The 21,107-nt window shown below is 55.2% G+C and overlaps 1 protein-coding gene across 1 annotated transcript in view; it reads right to left on the reverse strand.

Moving 5' to 3' along the window:
• The window catches only part of EPPK1 (epiplakin 1), a 33,088-nt gene extending 13,214 nt beyond the window's left edge, over positions 1-19,874 (reverse strand). The window contains exon 1 of the mRNA XM_072855040.1: positions 9,843-19,874. Coding sequence (XP_072711141.1) covers positions 9,843-19,874 — 10,032 coding nt within the window. The remainder of the gene's footprint in view (positions 1-9,842) is intronic.
• Positions 19,875-21,107: the final 1,233 nt, after the last annotated feature.

A 21,107-nucleotide genomic window follows, 5' to 3' on the forward strand; every position in this document is an offset into this window, starting at 1 on the left:
TGGCAGAAGAGTTTGCCTCTGCAGCTCCTAGGCACAGCAAGGTGAAGGATGCATACTTATGAACTGGCCCAGGTCCCCCCACCCACACTCCTGTCTTCCCCTGAGGGCACATCAGGAGATGGCACAGGTACAGCTCTCTGCTGGTGCAGCTCCTGCTCTGGTGGGGGCCGCGGGGCCCCTTGACGCACCGCAGCCCATGCAGAGCAGAGCCTCGGCTGTCAGGATGTCCACAGAGCTGACCTCGGGGCACTGCTGGGACGTGCCGAGCTGGTGGGGTCTGGTGGGGTCTGAGCTGAATGTAGCTGGTGGGGTCTGCCCTTCGGTCCATCTCCCAGCTGGCAGACAATGCAGCTCTGCTGCCCTTCTCTGGGAGTCAAGCATCTGTCCTCCCCCCCTGCTCCTCAGACACAGATGATGGGTGGTGGTCGCTGGCAGAACAGCCTGCTGAGAGCAGCAAGGGAAAAATCCTGCTCCAGAGGTCATTGCTTGATGAATGGGCCCCTCGTAACATGATTGCTCTGGCTCTGGGCTGGCTGAGCCCATGCGTGCTCCCTCCTGCTAAGCCTGCCACCGCCCATGCTGCACGGCGGGATGCCCAGCCACCAACACCTTCAGGAAGATGGCACCACACACACGGCCACTGCTGCCGGACCAGACGGAGACACAGGCCTCTGGGGATTTGCAGCTGCTGTGCTGATTGCTGCCGTTCACAGTGCTCGGCCGAGCGCTCCTGAAACGTGCCCGCCAGGGCTGTGCACAAAGCAAAAGCAGATGTCCCTCTGCCAGGAGCTTGGAAATCCAGGAGGTGCTCTGGGACATGGGGCTTGCTGTGCCATGGACAGCTGGGGCACAGGGCAATCTGACTGCACCCCTCCATCAGAAGGCGCCCAGGGCTTCCCCAGCATGTCCGCTTTTTGCTGCGGGCAGGAAGTGAGGTGGGTCTCTACCCATCTACGCTGTCAGCAGGACCTTCAGTTCTCATGTTTACCCCTTTCAGCTTTGCCAGCAGCTGATCCTCAAATGTGTCATTGGGCACTGTTGGGGCTGTTGGTTGGGTTGGATATATTGAGGTTACAGACCCTGTCCCAGGCCCCACGGCTGCTCAACGGTTTGTTGGCTTTGGCCAGTGAAGGTGCAAAAGCTGCAAGCTCGGGGGTGTGGGAGGCAGCGAGTGCAGCCCCCACAGGCTGTGGCATGGGGTCAGGATGGGCAGCTTCCATGTAGGTGGTCAGGGCTATGAGCCCTCCCTGCAGGGGACAGGGAGCTGTCAGTTGGTGCTGCTGCCAGGACCAGCCAAGCGAGGGTGGTCCGGCACTGCCAAGCATGCGGCTGAGCTGGGTGGGGAAGGCTGGTCCCACGCAGGAGCTGCTGTGCCCTCATGGGGGAGAGGTGCTGGGATGCTGGCGCGGGATGGCTCATCCCACCCAGCCGGGCCGGATGGCTCCCAGCTGACTCACATGGCTCTTGTCTTGCAAGGTGGGTGTCCAGGGCAGGGGAAGTCCTGGCATGGAGGCAGTCCCTATGCACAGGGGCCAGGGAGCATGTGGGGGGCTGTGACACCTGGGCTTCAGGTGAGAGACCAGCAGAGACCATGGTTCACCCTGTAATGGGGCCGGGGGCAGCTCGGAGGGGCTTGGGAGGCAGCTGAATGACTGAGCGGGTAGGATCCCTGGATCCACCCTGGCCAAGAGGAGGACAGCTCTAGGAGGCACGAAGCTGTGCAGCAAACATGCAGCCCTGGACTGGAGCCAGGAGCCCGATGTTGGTGGCCAATAGGCCAGCGTATGGGAAATGCTGCCAGTGTACGTGGAGATGCTTGCTGCAGGACTGGAGATCTGACCACGACTGAGACAGGGAGCAGGAAGGCAGCTGAGGGCTCGGGGGAGAGGACTATGTGGTCTAGGAAGGAAGGGGGGGAGGAAGACAGGGCAGGAGGCAGCACGGCACAGAGAGCACGGTACGCAGGCTCTAGAGGCAGTGAGGGGACCGGCACACCTGACTGCTGGTGGGTGCTTTCATCTGGAGGCCACAGCTCAGCACCCTTCTGGCCCGGGGACCAGCTCCAGGTGCTGCTGGAGCCCACTTGTGGCTGGTGCACCATTCCTGCGTGCCTGCAGCCATGCTCCGGGCACGTACGTGGTGCACCGGACCATGGCACAATGCGGGTCTCCCAGCCCGGGGCAGGCAGCAGCCACGGGGGCACCGTGCTGCTGCCGGTGTAGTCAGATGTTACACCCAGAAATGCAGCCAGCTGCCTGGCAACCTGACAGCAGCTATTCCTGTTTGCCATCGTGAAAGAGGAAGTCAAGTTTCCAGGGAGAGAAAAATGGACAAAAAGGGAGGGAGAGGCTTTGAACAGGCAGCCAAAAAAAGGCCAGTGGGAGGCGGCCTCCCAAGAAAGGCCACCCAACTTCCATCATGGTCCCAAATAAAACGTTTTGGGGCCCTCCAGTCTGACGTGGGATGTGGCAGGAAGGTGGGTGTGATGCTCATCTTCACAGCTTTGGTGTCTAATTATCCCCAGTAAGTGTTAATTACCACCTGGGCATGTTCCTGGATGGAGTGTCTTTTGCAAGTTACTGGTTCAGCATGGTGAGTGGGGCCATACTGGTCCCCAGGTGGAGGAGAAGATGGCTAGATGAGGCTGTGGCATGTCCTGGAGCAACGAGAGTGCTGCCATGCTTGGGCTGGAAGGCATGAGCCTTGGTGATGGGCGGGTGAGGTGTAGAGGCTGGAGCTGCTGGGGCCACACAGTCTATTCTACTCTCTTAAAAAAAAAACCACAACAGAAAATTGGGATCATAGAATAATTTAGGTTGGAAGGGACCTTCAGAGGCTGACTGCTCCAACTCAGAGCAGGTCCAATCAGACCAGATTGCTCAGGGCTGTGTTCAGTCAGTGTTGATCACCTCCAAGAGGAGGGGGGGGACCTCTGGAGATCCACCCCCTCTGCTTAAAGCAGGGTCAGCTACAAACAGCCTGAGGTTGCTCAGAACCATGTCCAGTTGGGTTTTGGGTATTTCCAAGGAGAGAGACTGCAAGCTCTTTGAGCAACCTGTGCCAATGTTTGACCACCTGCACAGTAAAAAAGCGTTTCTTGATGTTCAGAGGGAACCTCCTGTCCTGCCTCTTGACCTGTCACTGGGCACCATTGACAAGAGCCTGGCTCCATCTTCTTTACTCTCTCCCTTCAGGTATTTATATACCTTGATGAGATCTCCCTGAGCCTTCTCTTCTCCAGGATGAAGTCTCAGCTCTCTCAGCCTTTCCTCATAGGAGAGAAGCTCCAGTCTCTTCATTATTTTCGTGACCATTTACTGGACTGTCTCCAGTATGTCCATGTCTGTTGTACTGAGGAGCCCAGATGTGGACCCAGTACTCCAGGTGTGGCCACACCAGTGTGGAGTAGAGGGGAAGGATCACCTCCCTTGACCTGCTGGTGATGCCTAATGCAGCCCAGGAGGGCTGGTGGCCTTCTCTGCTGCAGGAGCATATTGCTGGCTCATGTTTAGCTTCTTGTCCACCGGGATGGCCAACTCTTTTTCTGCAAAACTGCCTTCCAGCAGGCCACCCCTCCCTGCACTGGTGCCTGGGGGCTGTTCTTCCCCAGGGGCAGGACTTGGGATTTCCCTTTGTTCAACTGCATGAGGTTCCTTTCTGAAGTTCAGCAAAAGGAAATGCAAAGTCCTCACTCCCAGAGCTCTGTAGCCACTGTTGATATCCTCCAGGTCACTCCTGGCAGTATCATTGGTGCCCATGTGAAGAGGAAGCAAGAGCTAATAGTCTGAGGGCTGGACAAATCTTGTCAGTCTCTCTGCAGCATCCCAGATCCTGGCCCCTGGTCTCTGTGAAGACCCTGTAAATCTCCTCCTCATTTTCCCTGATGGTGCATAGCCTGCTTAGATGCCCCAGGCACTCTCAACAGTCCCAGACCTTGACAGCAGCATCCACCCTCTGGAGCTCTGGGCTGAGGCCAAGGGGATTAGCACCAGTCCGTGCAGGAGCGTGTGTCCTGCAATGCATTGAGAACATTGCTGCTGGGTCTTCAAGAAGCCCTCGGCAGAGATATTGGGAACTGTCATGACAACAGCTATGACTCCTGCTACGTCCTTGCCAGCTACACTCTCCAGCAGACCCAAAGGCACCAGAAGCAGCTCCCAGCACAAGTGGGAACAGAGCCAGAACTGCTGTGCAAACAGACAGCACTGCCGCCAGCACCAGCCCCGGCAGCGTCCCCACACTGTCCTGCCAACTGCCCCACCAGCCACTGAGCATCTGCTTGCAACCCCTGTTTGCAGAGTACCTGCTAAAGGATGACTGGAGCAGCCACCACCTCCAGTCTGGCCACTGGAGCCCAGTAGTGCCCAGTACAGACCAGTACCGCACAGTATGGCCCTGCCCAGCTGCCGGAGCCCAGACAGGGTCTCTGGACAGGCTGAGGGACATGTCTGCTGCCCTCCCATTTGCAAGTTCAACCAGTAGCAAAGCTGCACATGTATCCCAGAGACATACACACACAGACACACAGAGGACACTGACATGGCTGGTCAGACAGACTGGCACAGACAAGGCGCTGCCATCAGTAGCGCCCGCACACAGGACCTACATCGCACATGAGCACGGGCAGCCACGTCCTCTCCTCCGGGGCTGGCAGAGGCAGGAGGTCGCTAGTGCAGGCACACACACGACACTCTCTAGGTTCACAAGCACACACACACTTGTGGACCCACCGAGTACTAGCATGGCCCCTCTGTCTGCCTGGCACCCCTGGCCAGTTCCTGCCTTCTGACCCCCTCTGTGGATCCCCTACTCCCCGTCTGGTCCAGGATGAAGTTTGCTGGTAAACACACATGCAGACCTCCCACACACCAGGACTGGGGAAGACACTCACCACCCCCCCACCAGCCAACGCCAGACACCCGGGCTGTGACCCACGGTCCCGCTCCAGCCGCCAGCGTGGAGCCCCTCACTCACACCAGTCCCCCTCAGTAGCTGGTTTTTGGGATGCAGCCTGTGGGACCCTTCCCAGATCCAGAGAGCTGAGGCCCCTCCAGTTGCTGATGCTGAGACCCTCAGGGTTACATCTGTACCAGCTGCAAAGTCCTGGTGTGCCTGCACTTTCTTGATAGCCCATCAATTAGTGCCACTGACCAGGTTTGTTTCTGGTTATTGTCTTCGTTAACACTAATTGGTCAGGTTTTATGTCTCTGTGTTTGCCTCCCTCTGTTTCCTTATCATCTCAACAGAAAAAATAAACATCCTCTCACTCCACACATCCTGACCGATTGGTGCAGCTGGGCCAGGTTTGTTCCCATCACCACCTCCTGTATCATTTGTCGATCAGGTTTGTCCCTGAACGTTCTTGTTGATGGCTCCTTTGATCAAATACCCTCAAAGGAGCAGGCGCTCTCCATCCACACTGCCTTACACCACCGAAGACCCACTGGCCACCAAGGCTGAGCCACTGCTGAGATCCTGGTTGCAGCCCCAAGGAGCCTGGTCTCCTCTTGGGCTATGATGTGGTGCCTTTGGATGGACACAGCTTGTGTGCATTATCCTGACACGGATGTGTTCCATCCCTAATCTTAACATCTGATTTACTCTGACTGCTGCTGAGCACACATCAAATAATCTGTTACAATTCTTGCTGCTGAACAGTAACAGCTCAGAGCTGGGTATGTGGACACTAGGACTGCTTCTCCCTGTGTGTGCCTTTTTACCTACCTTGAACGTAATCTGCCATTTTTATTCCAGTCACTGTGTGTTGCTTGGTCTTCCTGCAGTTTTTGCAGCTGGCACTTTCCTTTGCAAAGCTGAATAATTTAATACCATCTGCTCCTTCACTCTTCACAGCATTTCCCAGACCGTCTGCATGTGTTAAATGGCCCAGCTCTCAGCACGGGCCCCACTGGTGACTCCCTCACTGAGAAGAGGCCTCACTTTTTCTTGTCTTTTCTTTCCTTTGAGGATTTGCAGCCTTTGCCTCCATGACATCCAAGCAGCAACCGCCACAGTTTAACTGTGTGCAGAAACCTTTCCTGCTGTTTCCCCACAACCTAGTTCTTACGGAATACTCATTCCTCACTTGCCTTCTCCATGTCATTTATGGTTTTATGCCCCTTCTACATCCCCGCTCGGGATCTGCCCATCCTCCTGACTGCAGAGGACACTATGTACCTAGCTCAGACTCCGCACAGACAGCCACTGCCCCTTATGTCTGTCTGCTCACCTTCCCCCTGCCCTGCTCCCTGGAGCTGGGCTTTCGATCCAGGTTCTCTGTTGGTGCATTTGTGACTTTGACCTGACTCCAAGCTCTCTCATAACAGCCCCACGCTGCCACCAGCACACTCTTCTCTACTGCTCCTGTGCATTTTATACTTTGGTGTCACAGTGTCCTCCTAGTGAGCCTCCTCCCAAGAAGCCCATGGTGTGCCAGTGTTTCACTGAAGACAAGGCATTCCAGTTCCTCAGCCCTACATATTATATTTCTTTTGGTTCTCTACTTTTTTCTGTGTTGTTTTTAAACAGGATCCTGCTTCTTTAAATTGCTCTTCCGTTTTCCTTTTCTACATGCTGGTTTTCACCATATTTGAACGGTGTGAGTTTGGCCTCTCCTTTGCTTGGAGATGCCAAACTTTTATGACAACACGTTTTCAGCCCCATTTTATGAATTCATGTCTCTGCTTTACTATCTGACCCAACGTGGTACCCGGACAGTTTCAGGGAATGCTGTCATGGAGGGCCTGGCTTTCATCTTCCTGCCTGAAGCCTACATTTTAATGCCAGAACCTCTTTCCTCCATCTTCCTCTGCGTGGGGCCCACGGTCACTGTCTCCTCCCCAGCACTTATTACAGAAACCTCCTGGGATCTGGCCACTGCACGCCCTGCAGGCAAGTCACAATGTGACTATGGATCACAAGCCCCAAAGTTTGTTTTGCCTCAGCTGACTCTCTGTGTCCCTCATCAGGGAGGACAGTCACCACCACGATGTTCCTGTTTGTTAGGCTTCACTGCCTGTTCTGAGACAGGAATTTCTTACAGAGGTATTGCTAGCTCCTGGCTGTTCAAGCGTGTGGCTATCCAACACAGCTCCTGAAGTGAGCCGTGATGGTCCATAAGGCCATGGAGGCCTCTGTTCCCCTGCCCGAGGAAGAACTGACTGTCTTTAACCAGGCTGCTTCTGCACCCGCCCTGTAGCCTCCACCCCAGGACCAGGCTAACATGCCACCCGGGCAGGCTGCTCCGGCTGCGGGATGACTCTTCAGTGCCGCCTGCCAGTAGCCTGCCAAGGAGAGCCGTGAGCTGCTCCCCACGCAGTCCTGGGAGGTCTGGACCAGCACAGTGGGGAAGGCAGCCAAGCATTGGTGCTGGGCCCATGCTGTGAGACGCTACCCTGTCTTCCTTTTCTTAGTGCACACTTTTCATCCTGTGCAGTCCTCCTGCCAGTCCTGATCTCAGTGTGAGACTGGCTTTGTCTATGGCTCCAGTGCCACAAGGTGGTAACAGCCAAGCTTTGAGGAGCTGACCATTGGCAGATGATGCTCTGGCCCAGGGCTAGGAGACTGATAACTTCAGAATACTGTGAGGTTTCCTCTCAGTTCCTTTTCTCTTGTATATCCTAGTAGATATATAAAAAATAAGCCACTAGCTTTCAGCTAAGTTTAGTTAAATGGCTTTTGTCTAGGTGTATAAGACCAAAGATCCTATCAAGAAATGGCCTTATAGTGGTTAGGTTTAGTACAAACATGGGACAGCTAACAGGAAGAGCTTATCACCAGAAAAGAGACCCTGGGAAGGGGAAGGGCTAAACCACAGCTGGAGGGTTGCAAGTGTCTATCCTGCTCCACAGGGAATGCTGGGTCTCCATGGCTTTGCTAGCAAGGCACGAGCTAATGAACAAGAAGGCAGGGAAATGGGACACTTGGGGATCAGGTGAAAAGCGTGGCGGAAGTTGAAAGATGTGGAACTAGAGACTAAGAGGAGACAATCCAAGGGCAAGGTGTGTGGGCAGGAATATAGGAATGGCTGAGATGGAGCAGGACAAGAGCCCGTCCAGCCGTGTGCTTTGTCTCGTGCAGCAGCTGGTAGCGAACCCTCTTACACTGTAGCAGCATGCAGGGCTCTGAGATCTGAAGATGGCAAAAGGCTAGAGTGTGTGAAAGACACAGCTTGGCCATTCACCCTGGATTTGGCTAAAGCACTTTCTAATCCATTTCCAGGAAAGAGTGGAAGTCTAGAAGATGAATACGAAGCCTCTTGGTTGACATGGGAGCCTGAATCATCGAGGCCCTCTGGAGGTGGCATTACAGTGTCTGCAGGTCGGTGTGGGAAGAAGCTGAACTAACCCCAGTACAGAGTGTAGGTGAGGCCTGAGAGCTGTAAAACTTCCCCATTGCACTCTGGCACTTGGGGTAAATCGTGACATTTCTGGTGCTTCCCCGTGTTCATAATGCAGATGGTGGTAGGACCATTGCAGTTATACCAGCCCAGAGCAAAGGTCAATGTCTCCACTATGCTGCAGCCAGCTCTGTCCAGTATCAGAGTCTACACTAAGTATGTAATTGCAGTGCAAGCCCGTACCAACACCTCCCTGATCCTGTCTTCCATCTTCTAGTAACCTGAGGCTGAGGGACCTCCTGAGACAGAGATGTGTCTTTGCATTTAAGAACCCTCAGTGGACTTCTCTCCCATTAATTTGTCCCATCACTTTTTGAGGCCATGCAAATCTCTGGGCTACACAGCAGGTTGTGATAAGGAGTTCCACATTGAATCTACACCTGTTTCCAGCTATCAGCTATACAAGCTGTGGAAAAAAATCCATTTTGCAGGATATTACTGGGTTAATTAAGGCAAATAGCCTAAGGTGATGCATTTAAGGAGAGTAACTTTCTTCTATTAAACAGTAGTAGAATTATTCAGCCCTGAACTCTATGGCAGAGTGGTCCTGGGGCCGCCTCCTCTCCAGGAGGTGGCACGTGGGCTGAGTCAGCTCAGGACCCAGGATGGCAAAAGGAGCTGAGAAATGTGCAGAGACCCCATCTAGAGGGAACAGATGCTCCACTGCCAGCTCCCTGGACCGTGGACAGATAGACTAGAAATAAGGGATGACAACATACGCTGTGGTCTCTCAACTCTAGCATAGATCCCACAGCACAGCTCTCCATGGAGACCTGGAGAATTGGAGGGAGGGAAAGCACAGCATGTGAATGAATTGAGTGTACATATCAGTGAGAAACCAAACCACTCTAGCCTGAGGGTGTATATACTCCAGACACCCCCAGAAAAACTAGACAGGCAGAGGCATTAAGAGCAAACACAGATAATGTATCCAACTCCAGTAACACCTAACACCACCCTGATATAATCCCTACACGGAAATATGCTCTCTATGCAAAATTCAGGTTTGAAAACTTGCAACTCTAATAATACCCTGTGAATCTGCTAAAAAAAAATGTTCTTCATGCATAAGAAAACGGACAAGAAGGATAATAAAAATACCATTCTCACCACACCTCATACACCACAAAAGACATAATTCCATTTAAAACCGTATTAGGAAAATGAGGACAAAATATTTGACAAAAATGACTTGAGATAACCAAGACTGATTCCTGTGTTCCTAAAAGACTACAGAAGACAAAGGCTTAATATGCTATACCACAATACTCAGGGTAGTCATTATTATAGAAAAGGAAAGACAGAAATAACAAAGATCTCTGATCTCAATTAGAATTATAAAACATAGGACATAAAAACAAAAGAAAAATAATGCCAGCTAATTTTCATCAATGCATGAAAAAAGAAAAAAATGCAAAAAGATTTACAATTATTTTCTAAAAACATTAAGGAAATAAAGACCAGTGTCCGGATCGGGCACGCAGCGGCGGAGGAGCTGCATGTAGGTGAGGTTCTCATGGGTGTTGGGGTCGAAGAAGCCCTTGGTGTCGTCGGTGGGGTCGGAGAGGACCTGGTTCATCTCCTGGTCAAAGTAGCCGCGCCGGTAGGCCACCTCCACGGGGAGGCGGTGGCTGTGCACGGGGTCGATGATGCCGCCGGTGGCGATCTGGGCCTCGAGCAGGCGGATGCCGTGCTCCTTGACGATGAGCTCCTTCTTCATGGCCTGGAAGAGGGAGATCTGGTGGCCGGTGTAGGGGTCGGTGTAGCCCGTCACGGCCCTCTCGGCCGACAGGAGCTTCTCGTGCAGCTCGCTGCCCACCAGCCCGGACGAGACGGCCTCGTCCACGGAGAGCTTCTTGTTGGTGAGCGGGTCAACGATGAAGCCGGTGGCAGCCTGCGCCTCCAGCAGCACCAGGGCCGTGCCCTGCCTCAGGATGCCCTTCCACATGGCCCGGTAGATGCTCATCTTCTCCATCTTGGCGGGGTCGGCCTTGGAGGGCACCAGCACGCCGGCGATGCAGCCCGTGCCGTCCAGGTAGCGCTTGACGGAGGCCATTTCCGTCACCTCCTCCACCGTCCTGGAGCCCTGGACGAGGTCGGCCAGCGTGTCCTTGTCGATGATGCCCGAGTCCGCCAGGTCCGAGGCAGTCACCTGCCTCCTGAGGCCCCTGAATTTCACGTTGCTGCTCCGCTCCACCGCCTCCTCGATGAGGACGGTGAGGAGCCTTGCCAGCTCGTCCAGCGCCAGGCTCCCGGCCCGGAACTTCCCCAGCAGCTCCTGCCTCTTTGCCTCGGAGACGTACTTGGAGAAGAGGAGCTCCCACAGGGAGACCTTCCTGCCGTGGAAGTCGCCCGCCGAGACCTCGACAGTGCGGGACTTCAGGGACCGCTCCAGCTCCTGCTCCTGCTCCTGCTCCTGCTCCTGCTCCTGCTCCCGCTCCTGCTCCTGCTCCCGCTCCTGCTCCCGCTCCTGCTCCCGCTGCTGCCGGGAACCCGTGGCCTCGCCGTTCTCGGCCAGCGGTGGGGCCTCCTGCTGCGTCGGCTTGCGGGCCAGGGCAGCGCCTTGGCCCTGGCCCTCAGCCCCGGTGACGATGGCGGTGAGGAGGGTGATCATCTCCGAGACGGTGACCGTCCCCGCCTTGTACTTCCGGAGGAGGTCCTGGCGCCGGTGGTCGGGGACGTAGCGGGAGAAGAGGAGCTCCCAGACGGTGACGCTCTGGCCCTGGAAGAGCCCCACGCTGACGGCGGTGCGGGCGGCCTGCAGGGCTTTGCGGGCGTCCTCGGTCAGCTGGTAGAGCACGGAGCCCTTGTCCATCAGCTGGAGCATGAGCAGCCCCGTGTCCGGGTCGGGCACGCAGCGGCGGAGGAGCTGCATGTAGGTGAGGTTCTCATGGGTGTTGGGGTCGAAGAAGCCCTTGGTGTCGTCGGTGGGGTCGGAGAGGACCTGGTTCATCTCCTGGTCAAAGTAGCCGCGCCGGTAGGCCACCTCCACGGGGAGGCGGTGGCTGTGCACGGGGTCGATGATGCCGCCGGTGGCGATCTGGGCCTCGAGCAGGCGGATGCCGTGCTCCTTGACGATGAGCTCCTTCTTCATGGCCTGGAAGAGGGAGATCTGGTGGCCGGTGTAGGGGTCGGTGTAGCCCGTCACGGCCCTCTCGGCCGACAGGAGCTTCTCGTGCAGCTCGCTGCCCACCAGCCCGGACGAGACGGCCTCGTCCACGGAGAGCTTCTTGTTGGTGAGCGGGTCAACGATGAAGCCGGTGGCAGCCTGCGCCTCCAGCAGCACCAGGGCCGTGCCCTGCCTCAGGATGCCCTTCCACATGGCCCGGTAGATGCTCATCTTCTCCATCTTGGCGGGGTCGGCCTTGGAGGGCACCAGCACGCCGGCGATGCAGCCCGTGCCGTCCAGGTAGCGCTTGACGGAGGCCATTTCCGTCACCTCCTCCACCGTCCTGGAGCCCTGGACGAGGTCGGCCAGCGTGTCCTTGTCGATGATGCCCGAGTCCGCCAGGTCCGAGGCAGTCACCTGCCTCCTGAGGCCCCTGAATTTCACGTTGCTGCTCCGCTCCACCGCCTCCTCGATGAGGACGGTGAGGAGCCTTGCCAGCTCGTCCAGCGCCAGGCTCCCGGCCCGGACCTTCCCCAGCAGCTCCTGCCTCTTTGCCTCGGAGACGTACTTGGAGAAGAGGAGCTCCCACAGGGAGACCTTCCTGCCGTGGAAGTCGCCCGCCGAGACCTCGACAGTGCGGGACTTCAGGGACCGCTCCAGCTCCTGCTCCTGCTCCCGCTCGTGCTCCTGCTCCTGCTCCCGCTCCTGCTCCCGCTGCTGCCGGGAACCCGTGGCCTCGCCGTTCTCGGCCAGCGGTGGGGCCTCCTGCTGCGTCGGCTTGCGGGCCAGGGCAGCGCCTTGGCCCTGGCCCTCAGCCCCGGTGACGATGGCGGTGAGGAGGGTGATCATCTCCGAGACGGTGACCGTCCCCGCCTTGTACTTCCGGAGGAGGTCCTGGCGCCGGTGGTCGGGGACGTAGCGGGAGAAGAGGAGCTCCCAGACGGTGACGCTCTGGCCCTGGAAGAGCCCCACGCTGACGGCGGTGCGGGCGGCCTGCAGGGCTTTGCGGGCGTCCTCGGTCAGCTGGTAGAGCACGGAGCCCTTGTCCATCAGCTGGAGCATGAGCAGCCCCGTGTCCGGGTCGGGCACGCAGCGGCGGAGGAGCTGCATGTAGGTGAGGTTCTCATGGGTGTTGGGGTCGAAGAAGCCCTTGGTGTCGTCGGTGGGGTCGGAGAGGACCTGGTTCATCTCCTGGTCAAAGTAGCCGCGCCGGTAGGCCACCTCCACGGGGAGGCGGTGGCTGTGCACGGGGTCGATGATGCCGCCGGTGGCGATCTGGGCCTCGAGCAGGCGGATGCCGTGCTCCTTGACGATGAGCTCCTTCTTCATGGCCTGGAAGAGGGACAACTTTTGTCCTGTGCACGGGTCGGTGTAGCCTGTCACAGCTCTCTCTGCACAGAGAAGCTTTTTTTGTAGCTCGCTGCCCACCAGCCCGGACGAGACGGCCTCGTCCACGGAGAGCTTCTTGTTGGTGAGCGGGTCAACGATGAAGCCGGTGGCAGCCTGTGCCTCCAACAGCACCAGTGCTGTCCCTGGTCTCAGGATGCCCTTCCACATGGCCCGGTAGATGCTCATCTTCTCCATCTTGGCGGGGTCAGCCTTGGAGGGCACCAGCACACCAGCAATGCTTCCAGTTCCCTCCAGGTATCTTCTGACAGTATTAATTTGTGCTATTTCTTGTGCCGTCTCTTTTCCTTCATGGAGTTTTTCCATTGTTTCTTCTGTAATTATCTGTGCATTGAGAAGTTCTGATGCTGTTATTTTTTGTCTGAGTCCTTGGAACCAGATATCACTTCTGTCGTCTTCTTTTTCTTTAATCATATTTAGTATTGTATCAATGATTCCTTGTAGAATGTGATTGGATTTCTCTTTATATTTTCTCACCAATTCTTTTCTTTTCTCTTCTGTGATGTACTCAGAACAGAGAAGTTCCCACAGTGATAATACATGTCCTTTGTATTTTCCAACATGCACTTGTACCTTTGTAGATAATAGGGCATTTTTTGTTTGCTCATCAATGTAGAAATAGTCATCTGCTTTTTCCATGACCAGCAGCAGGTACAATCCAGTATCTCTGTCTTTGGAACATCTCTGTAGGAGCTGACTGTAGCTGATTTTCTCATGAGTGTTCGGGTCTATAAAACCTTTGCTACCATGATCTGGATCAGAAAGTAGGAGAAACATATCATCATCCAAGTAGCCGCGTCGGCAGGCCACCTCCGTGGGGAGGCGGTGGCTGTGCACAGGGTCAATGATGCCGCCGGTGGCGAGCTGGGCCTCAAGCAGGTGGATGCTGTGCTCCTTGACTGTTATCTTTTGCCTTATGGCCTGGAAGAGGGATATTTTATTTCCTGCATGAGGGTCTGTGTATCCTGTCACAGCATTCTCTGCCAGCAGGAGCTTCTTGTGCAAGTTGCTACCCACCAGCCCAGATGAGACAGCCTCATCCACAGAGAGCTTCTTGTTTTTCAGCGGGTCAATGAGAAAACCAGTGGCAGCCTGTGCCTCCAGCAGCCCCAGTGCGCATTGCTCTGGGAGGAGTCCCTTCTTCAGGGCCTGGTAGATGCTCATCTTCTCATTTCTTGATGGGAGTAGAACCCCAGCAATGCATCCAGTGCCATCCAAGTACCTTTTGATGATGTCCCTCTTTGTGAGGCTGGCAAGCGTGAGACTCCCATCCTGCAGCTGATCTAGAGTTTTCTTGTCGATTATCTCGGCGTTAAACAATTCTGATATTGACACATCCCCCCGGAGTCCTTTAACCTTGAGGGCTTCTGCTCTTTGCTCTGTGTCCTCAATTATTTTGAGGATGAGGGCTACAAGATCTTCCAGAGTGAGGGTTTTGCATTTGTACTGCATCACTAGTTCTTTCCTTTTCTGCTCGGAGATGTAATGAGAGCAGAGAATTTCCCAGATGGAAACTGTTTGGTCCTTAAACTTTCCAACTTTCACTTCAAGGGGCTTTGAGCGCAAAACCTGTTTTGTAAACTCATCAATGTAGAAGTACTTTCCTCCTTCCTGTACAACTTGTAGCATGTACAACCCAGTCTCTGAATCTTGGACACATCTCTCCAGGAGCTGCATGTAGGTGAGGTTCTCATGGGTGTTGGGGTCGAAGAAGCCCTTGGTGTCGTCGGTGGGGTCGGAGAGGACCTGGTTCATCTCCTGGTCAAAGTAGCCACGCTGGTAGGCCACCTCCACAGGGATACGGTGGCTGTGCACGGGGTCGATAATGCCGCCGGTGGCGATCTGGGCCTCGAGCAGGCGGATGCCATGGCTCTTCACAATCAGTCCTTGGTTCATAGCTTCAAACAGAGACATTGGGGCTTTTGTGTAGGGGTCGGTGTAGCCCGTCACGGCTCTTTCTGCACAGAGTAGCTTTTCAAAAATCTCCCCTCCAATTAGACCTGCAGTTAATGCTTCCTCCACTGAAAACTTCTTGTTTTTCTCTGGGTCAATGATGTAGCCAGTGGCAGCCTGCGCCTCCAGCAGCACCAGGGCTGTCCCTGGTCTCAGGATGCCCTTCCTCATGGCCTGGTAGATGCTCATCTTCTCATTGCTTGGCTGTATAAGGACCCCTGCTATGAAATTGCTGCCCTCCAGGTACCTGCGGACAGAGTCCATTTCAGTGACTTCTTTGACTGTTTTCTTCCCCTGGTTGAGCTCATCGAGGGTTTTTTTGTCTATCAGTTGAGACTGGAAGAGGTCACTGGCGGATACTCTTTTCCGCAGGCCCTTGAATGCAAACTTCTTGCCTTGTGTCTCAGTCTCTTTGATGATTGTGGTGACAATTGTTATGATTTCATGTAGCACTTCAGTATTCTCAGCTTTGTACTTTTGCACTAGCTCTCTTCTCTTGCTGTCTGAGAGGTATTCAGAGTTAAGAAGGTCCCAGACTGACACTGTCTGTCCTTTGAACCGCCCTATGTTGACACAAACAGTCACAGATTTCAGCACCTCCATGGTTTGTTCATCCACACAGAACATCGCGTTTTCTGACAGAGGAAGGAGCCAGAGACCTGACTCAGCCTCATGAATGCACCTGTCCTTCAGCTGCTGGTACGTCACGTTCTCCTTTGTGTTTGGATCAAAAAAGATTTTGGTGCTGTCATTCAGCTGAGAGAGGGTTTGGTTCAGGTCCTCATCGTAGAAGCCATATCTGCATGCAGCCTGGAGTGGAAGGTAATGGTGGTGAATGGGATCAATGACCCCTCCTGTGGCCAGCTGGGCCTCTAGCAAGGGAACAGCATCTCCCAGGGGAATCAGCTCTTTCCTGAGCGCTTGACATAGTGAGATGGAGCTCCCCGTGTAGGGGTCTGTGTAGCCAGTCACTGCCCTCTCAGCCAGAAGAAGTTTCTCGGTGAGCTCTTCACCAACAACAGCTGCTTTCACAGCATCCCTCACGCTGAGTCTCTGGTTTGTGGCTGGGTCAGTTAGGTATCCTGTGGCTGCCTGAGCTTCTAGCAGCCTCAGAGCAGCCCCAGGGAGGAGGAAATTGTTTTTCATGGCATCGTAAAAGCTCATCTTCTTTTTGGATGCCTCTATGAATACCCCAGCGATGCTGCCTGTGCCCTGCAAGTACCTCTTCACACTCTCCATCGCAGCCACTTCCTCAGGAGTTCTTATGCCCTGAGCCAGTTCTTCAAACATCTTCTTAGTGATGATGCCAGCATCCAGCAGCCAGACTGCAGGGACACTGCCCCGCAAGCCTTCCAAGGTGATGTGGGTGCAGGCTTTCATTTCCATCTCCCCAACCAGTCTGAGCACAAGAGCAACCAGCAGCTGCAGCGACATTTCCTCAGACCGGAACCTCTCCACGAAGTCACTCCTCTGCTCCTCAGTGAAATACCCAGAGTGGATTAGCTCCCAGAGGGAGACCCCTTTTTCCTTCACCACAGTTTCCTTAAAAATCCGTTGGATTTGTTCATCAGTGTAGGCATGAGCAGCTGTCTGTGGCAGAGGCAGCAAGTGGAAGCCGGCGATCTCGTCCTTCTTGCAGCGCTTGATTAGCTCGGCGTAGGTCACGGTCTCTTTGCTGTCTGGGACGCAGAAGGCTCTGTTGTTGTCACTGGGTTTAGAAAGGGCCTTGCTTGTGTCCTCATCCAGGCACCCTCGCTTCTGGGCAGATTCTATGGGGATATAGTGGCCACATGTTGGGTCAATGATGCCTCCTGTAGCCATCTGCACCTCCAACAACTGCATGGCCTGTTTGTCAGCGATCAGGCCCTTCTTCATCGCCTGGAAGAGAGGTATCTTCTTGCCTGTGAAAGGATCTTTATAGCCTGTTACAGCCCCTTCTGCATGCTGCAGCTTCTCATGGACTTCTGGCCCAATGACTCCCTCCTTGACGGCATCATCCACACAGAGTTTCTGGTTGTTCACTGGGTCAATGATGAAGCCTGTGGCAGCCTGGGCCTCTAGCAGTAGGAGGGCTGCTCCGGGTACCATGATGTTTTTCTTCATGGCCTCATAAATGCTTATCCTCTGGTCTGATGGCTGGAGTACAATCCCCCCGATGCTGCCAGAGCCATAGAGGTATTTTCTGACAGACTCCACGTGCAGGACTTCCTCTGGTGTGACGGATCCCTCCAACACCTTCTCAAACAGGGCCTTGTCAATGACACCCGTTTCCATCAGGTGGTAAGCGCTGACGCTGCCTCTCATGGCTGGGAACTTGATGGGGGCCCATTTTTTCATTTCCTCCTCTAACATGATTCGAATTTGCTCCAGGGTGAGCTTCCTCAGCTGGTAGTGGTTGAATATCTCTCGGCGCCTCCCCTCGCTGAAGTACTCGGAGTTCAGCAGGTCCCACACAGAGACCTTCTCCCCCCGTAACCGCCCAAACCTGACCGGCAGCCAGGAGCTCCTGAAGACTGATCTGGTGGCGTCATCGATGAACTGGCCCTTCTTGCTGTTCAGAGGAAGGAGGCAGAGCCCGGTGGATGGCTCTGTGACGCACTTCTCCTTCAGCTGCAGGTAGGTGAGGTTCTCATGGGTGTTGGGGTCGAAGAAGCCCTTGGTGTCATCACTGGGATCAGAAAGGATTAAGTTCATCTTCTTGTCAAAGTAGCCGCGCCGGTAGGCCACCTCCACAGGGATGCAGTGGCTGTTGACGGGGTCGATGATGCCGCCGGTGGCGATCTGGGCCTCGAGCAGGCGGATAGCATGCTCCTTGACAATGAGCTCCTTCTTCATGGCTTGGAAGAGGGAGATCTTGTTCCCTGAGTAAGGATCTCTGTAGCCGGTGACTGATTTCTCTGCAGTCAGTAGCTTGTCATAAACATCTGGGCCAATGACGTTCGCTCTTAACGCCTCATCCACAGAATACCTTTTGTTGGCAGCTGGGTCAATGATAAATCCAGTAGCAGCCTGTGCCTCCAGGAGGATCAGTGATGTTCCTGGCCTTAAAAGTCCTTTCCGCTTTGCCTGGTAGATGCTGATCTTCCCCTGGGAGTCAGGAAGCAGGAGCCCACCAATGCTACCTGTCCCTTGCAGGTACTTCTTGACAGTGTCCATGCTGACAACTTCTTTGGCTGATGTTTCTCCCTCCTTCAATTTCTTAAATAAATCTTTGTTAATGATTTCAGAGCTCAGGAGCTGGTCAGCTGTCACTCGGTCCCTCAGTCCTTCAAAGGTGACATTAGCAGTGGAAGCCATTTCCTCAATGGTAGCACTGACTGCCTTACCCAATTCTTGTGTAGAGAGCGTTCCCGCAAGGTACTGCTGGGTGAGAGCAGCTCTTTGCTCCCTTTGGATGCAGTCTGAGAAGAGGAGTTTCCAGAGAGACACTGACTTTCCCTTGAATTTACCTAAAGCAATGGGTACCTGTGTGTTTTCCAGAGCTTTTTGGGTCCTATGGTCAAAGAAGAGGTGGGTTCCCTGGGATCCTTCTCTGCTGTCTCCACCAAGTGGCAGCAGCAGGAGCCCTGTGTTGGGATCAGTGACACAGCGCTTGAGCAGGTCTGCGTAGATCAGCTTCTCCTTGGAGCTGGGGTCGAAGAACCCTTTCATGTCATCGGTAGGACTGGAGAGGAGCTGTCTCGTGGCCTCATCCAGGTACCCCCACTTGCAAGCTGTCTCTGTGGGGACACGGAGGTGTCTGCCTGGAGCAATTATACCCCCTGTGGCCATCTGAGCCTCTAGAAGGCAAATGCCATGATCCTTGGGGATAAAGCCCTTCCTCATGGCTTGGAACAGAGAGAGCATTTCGCCAGTGTAGGGGTCCCTGTATCCAGTGATGGTCCTCTCAGCTGAAGACAGTTTCTCATGAAGCTCTGGGCCGATGAGACCGACCCTGACAGCCTCATCAACTGAGTAGCTTTTGTTCTTTATGGGGTCTGTCAGGCTGCCGGTGGAGGCCTGGACTTGCAGGAGCATCAGAGCAGCACCAGGCACGAGGAGATGCTCCCTCAGTGCCTGGTAGAGGCTTTTCCGCTCACTGGAAGGCAGGACAACACCAGCCACGCTCCTTGTCCCATGCAGGAACTGCTGAACAGAGTCATTCTCTGCTACCTCCTGGGCAGAAATTCTTCCCTCCTCAAGACCTCTGAACATGTCAGGGCTGATGATGCCAGAGTCCAGCAGATCCCTGCTGCTCACCCTCCCTCCCAGCCCTGGGAACATGATTTGCAGGGGCAAGAGGAGGAAGCCTGAGGCCGGATCAACAACACACCTCTTTATAAGCTCCATATAAGTGACCCTCTCCATAGTACTGGGGTTGAGGAACCCTTTGCTGTCCTCATTGCTGGGGTCAGAGAGAAGCTGTCTCATCTCTTCATCTAAATATCCCCTCTCACAGGCAACACCTGCTGGGAGCCGGCAGCCAGTGGCTGGGTCAATGATGCCTCCAGTTGCAATCTGGGCCTCTAGCAGCCGAGTACCTTGCTCCCTCCCGATCAGGTCCTTCTGGATCGCCTGGTAGAGGGAGATTTTCTCTTCTGTGTAGGGGTCCACAAAGCCAGCAGCAGCTTTCTCTGCAGAGAGCAGCCTCTCCTTCAGGTCTAGCCCCACCAGCCCCAGCTGCACGGCTTCTGCTACAGAGACATGCCTGTTCTTCACCGGGTCAGTGATGAAGCCTGTGGCTGCCTGGGCCTCGAGAAGACAGAGTGCTGAATCCAAACTCAGAAGATGCTCTCTGGTGGCATCATAAAAGCTCATTATCTTCTTCGAAGCCTCTACATACACTCCAGCAATGATGCCAGCTGCCTCCGAGGGCTCACTAGAAGCATCCATCACTGTCACATCCCTGTCAGCTGCTTTTTTCTGTTTGCAAGGCAGTATGTCCTGGCACAAGTGGTTTGCTCCTGGCATGTCTTCCTGGTGAGAGATGGGGGCAGCATGGCCATTCACGGCTGGCTTGCTCTCCATCCTCCCGCTGCACTCCTTTCACAGCTGTCAAGAGTCTCTGGAGGGAGGGGAGAGAATGGGAAAGCTCAGTGAGAAATCACTATGGTTTGCATGCTAAATACAGGGGGGGAAAAAACCCAAAGAAATAGCTCACAGGCAGGAGGAAGTAACAGCCAAAGGCCGAGCATGTTCAGGGCAGTGTGCTTGTCCCTGTCCCTGACGTGCTGAGCCAGACCTGCCAGAGGCAAGCCCCCTCTGTTTTCTGAGCTAGACTTGCACCAGGACATGTGCACCAGGACATGTGCACCGTCTGCACCAGGACATCTCAGCGTGAGAGAGAGACTGGAGCAGAAGCAGCAGTGGGACCTGTGGAGCACTGGGCTGAGGCAGGCCTGGCTCCTGTGAGGAGCAAAGCCCCCACAAGCTGTCACATGCATTTGACCACCAGTGTGTGGAAGGCTTGTCTCTGCACAGAAGCCTTGTGCAGTGCTTCAAAGGACTGGAGGGCAGCTGGGCCTGGGGCAAAGCACCAGCCAAAAGCAGCAGCCCCCAGGGAGTACCAGCACTCGCGTGGGCTGCTGCTGACGCTGGCACAGGGATGAGCAAACCCCAAGCCAGCACGGAAAGGCTGCTCCCCTCTGCCAGGGACAGGGCGTCAGCCTGGTCCCCTGGCACGCTCTCCACAGCAGCACTGGTCAGGCAGAGGCTGGGAGCAGGGGCTGGAGCTGCCGCGCACCCAGAAGAAGCCCCGAGGCCCTTTCCCTGGTGCCCACTGGTGCACGGAGCTGGGGTATCTGCCGACCTTGCATTGCTCAGAAAGCATGGGAAGTGGGGCCGGCAGAAGGCGAAGCGGGTGGGTGCCGCAGGCCACGCTAGGAGTGCACGGCTCTGCATAGCTGCGCTCGGGTTTGAAAAGCTCCTGGCACACTGGGATCAACCACAATACAGCCATTATACAGTCAGGTTATGGTGCCGGAGGGAGTATGAGGCCATCGAGTGCTGGGCTGTGCACACCAGGAGGCTGGAGGAGGGCGCTTGAGGCTGGGTACAGGCCATGCAGAGGGCTGGGAGCCGTGGTCAGCCACAGCCTCCGGGCTATGGCTGCGGCACACGCTGCTGCAGAGGAGCCTCCCTGCCCGCAGCCTTGCACAGCGGGGCATCTGTGCCTGGCATCCTTCAGTCCTCCGGCTGGAAGCTGGTCCTGCAGCGGGAGGCTGCGGGGTTGAAGCAGGTTTGAGAGAGGGTGCTGGCCCT

This window comes from Ciconia boyciana, chromosome 2 (assembly GCF_034638445.1).
Source record: "Ciconia boyciana chromosome 2, ASM3463844v1, whole genome shotgun sequence".
NCBI classification, from domain to species: domain Eukaryota; kingdom Metazoa; phylum Chordata; class Aves; order Ciconiiformes; family Ciconiidae; genus Ciconia; species Ciconia boyciana.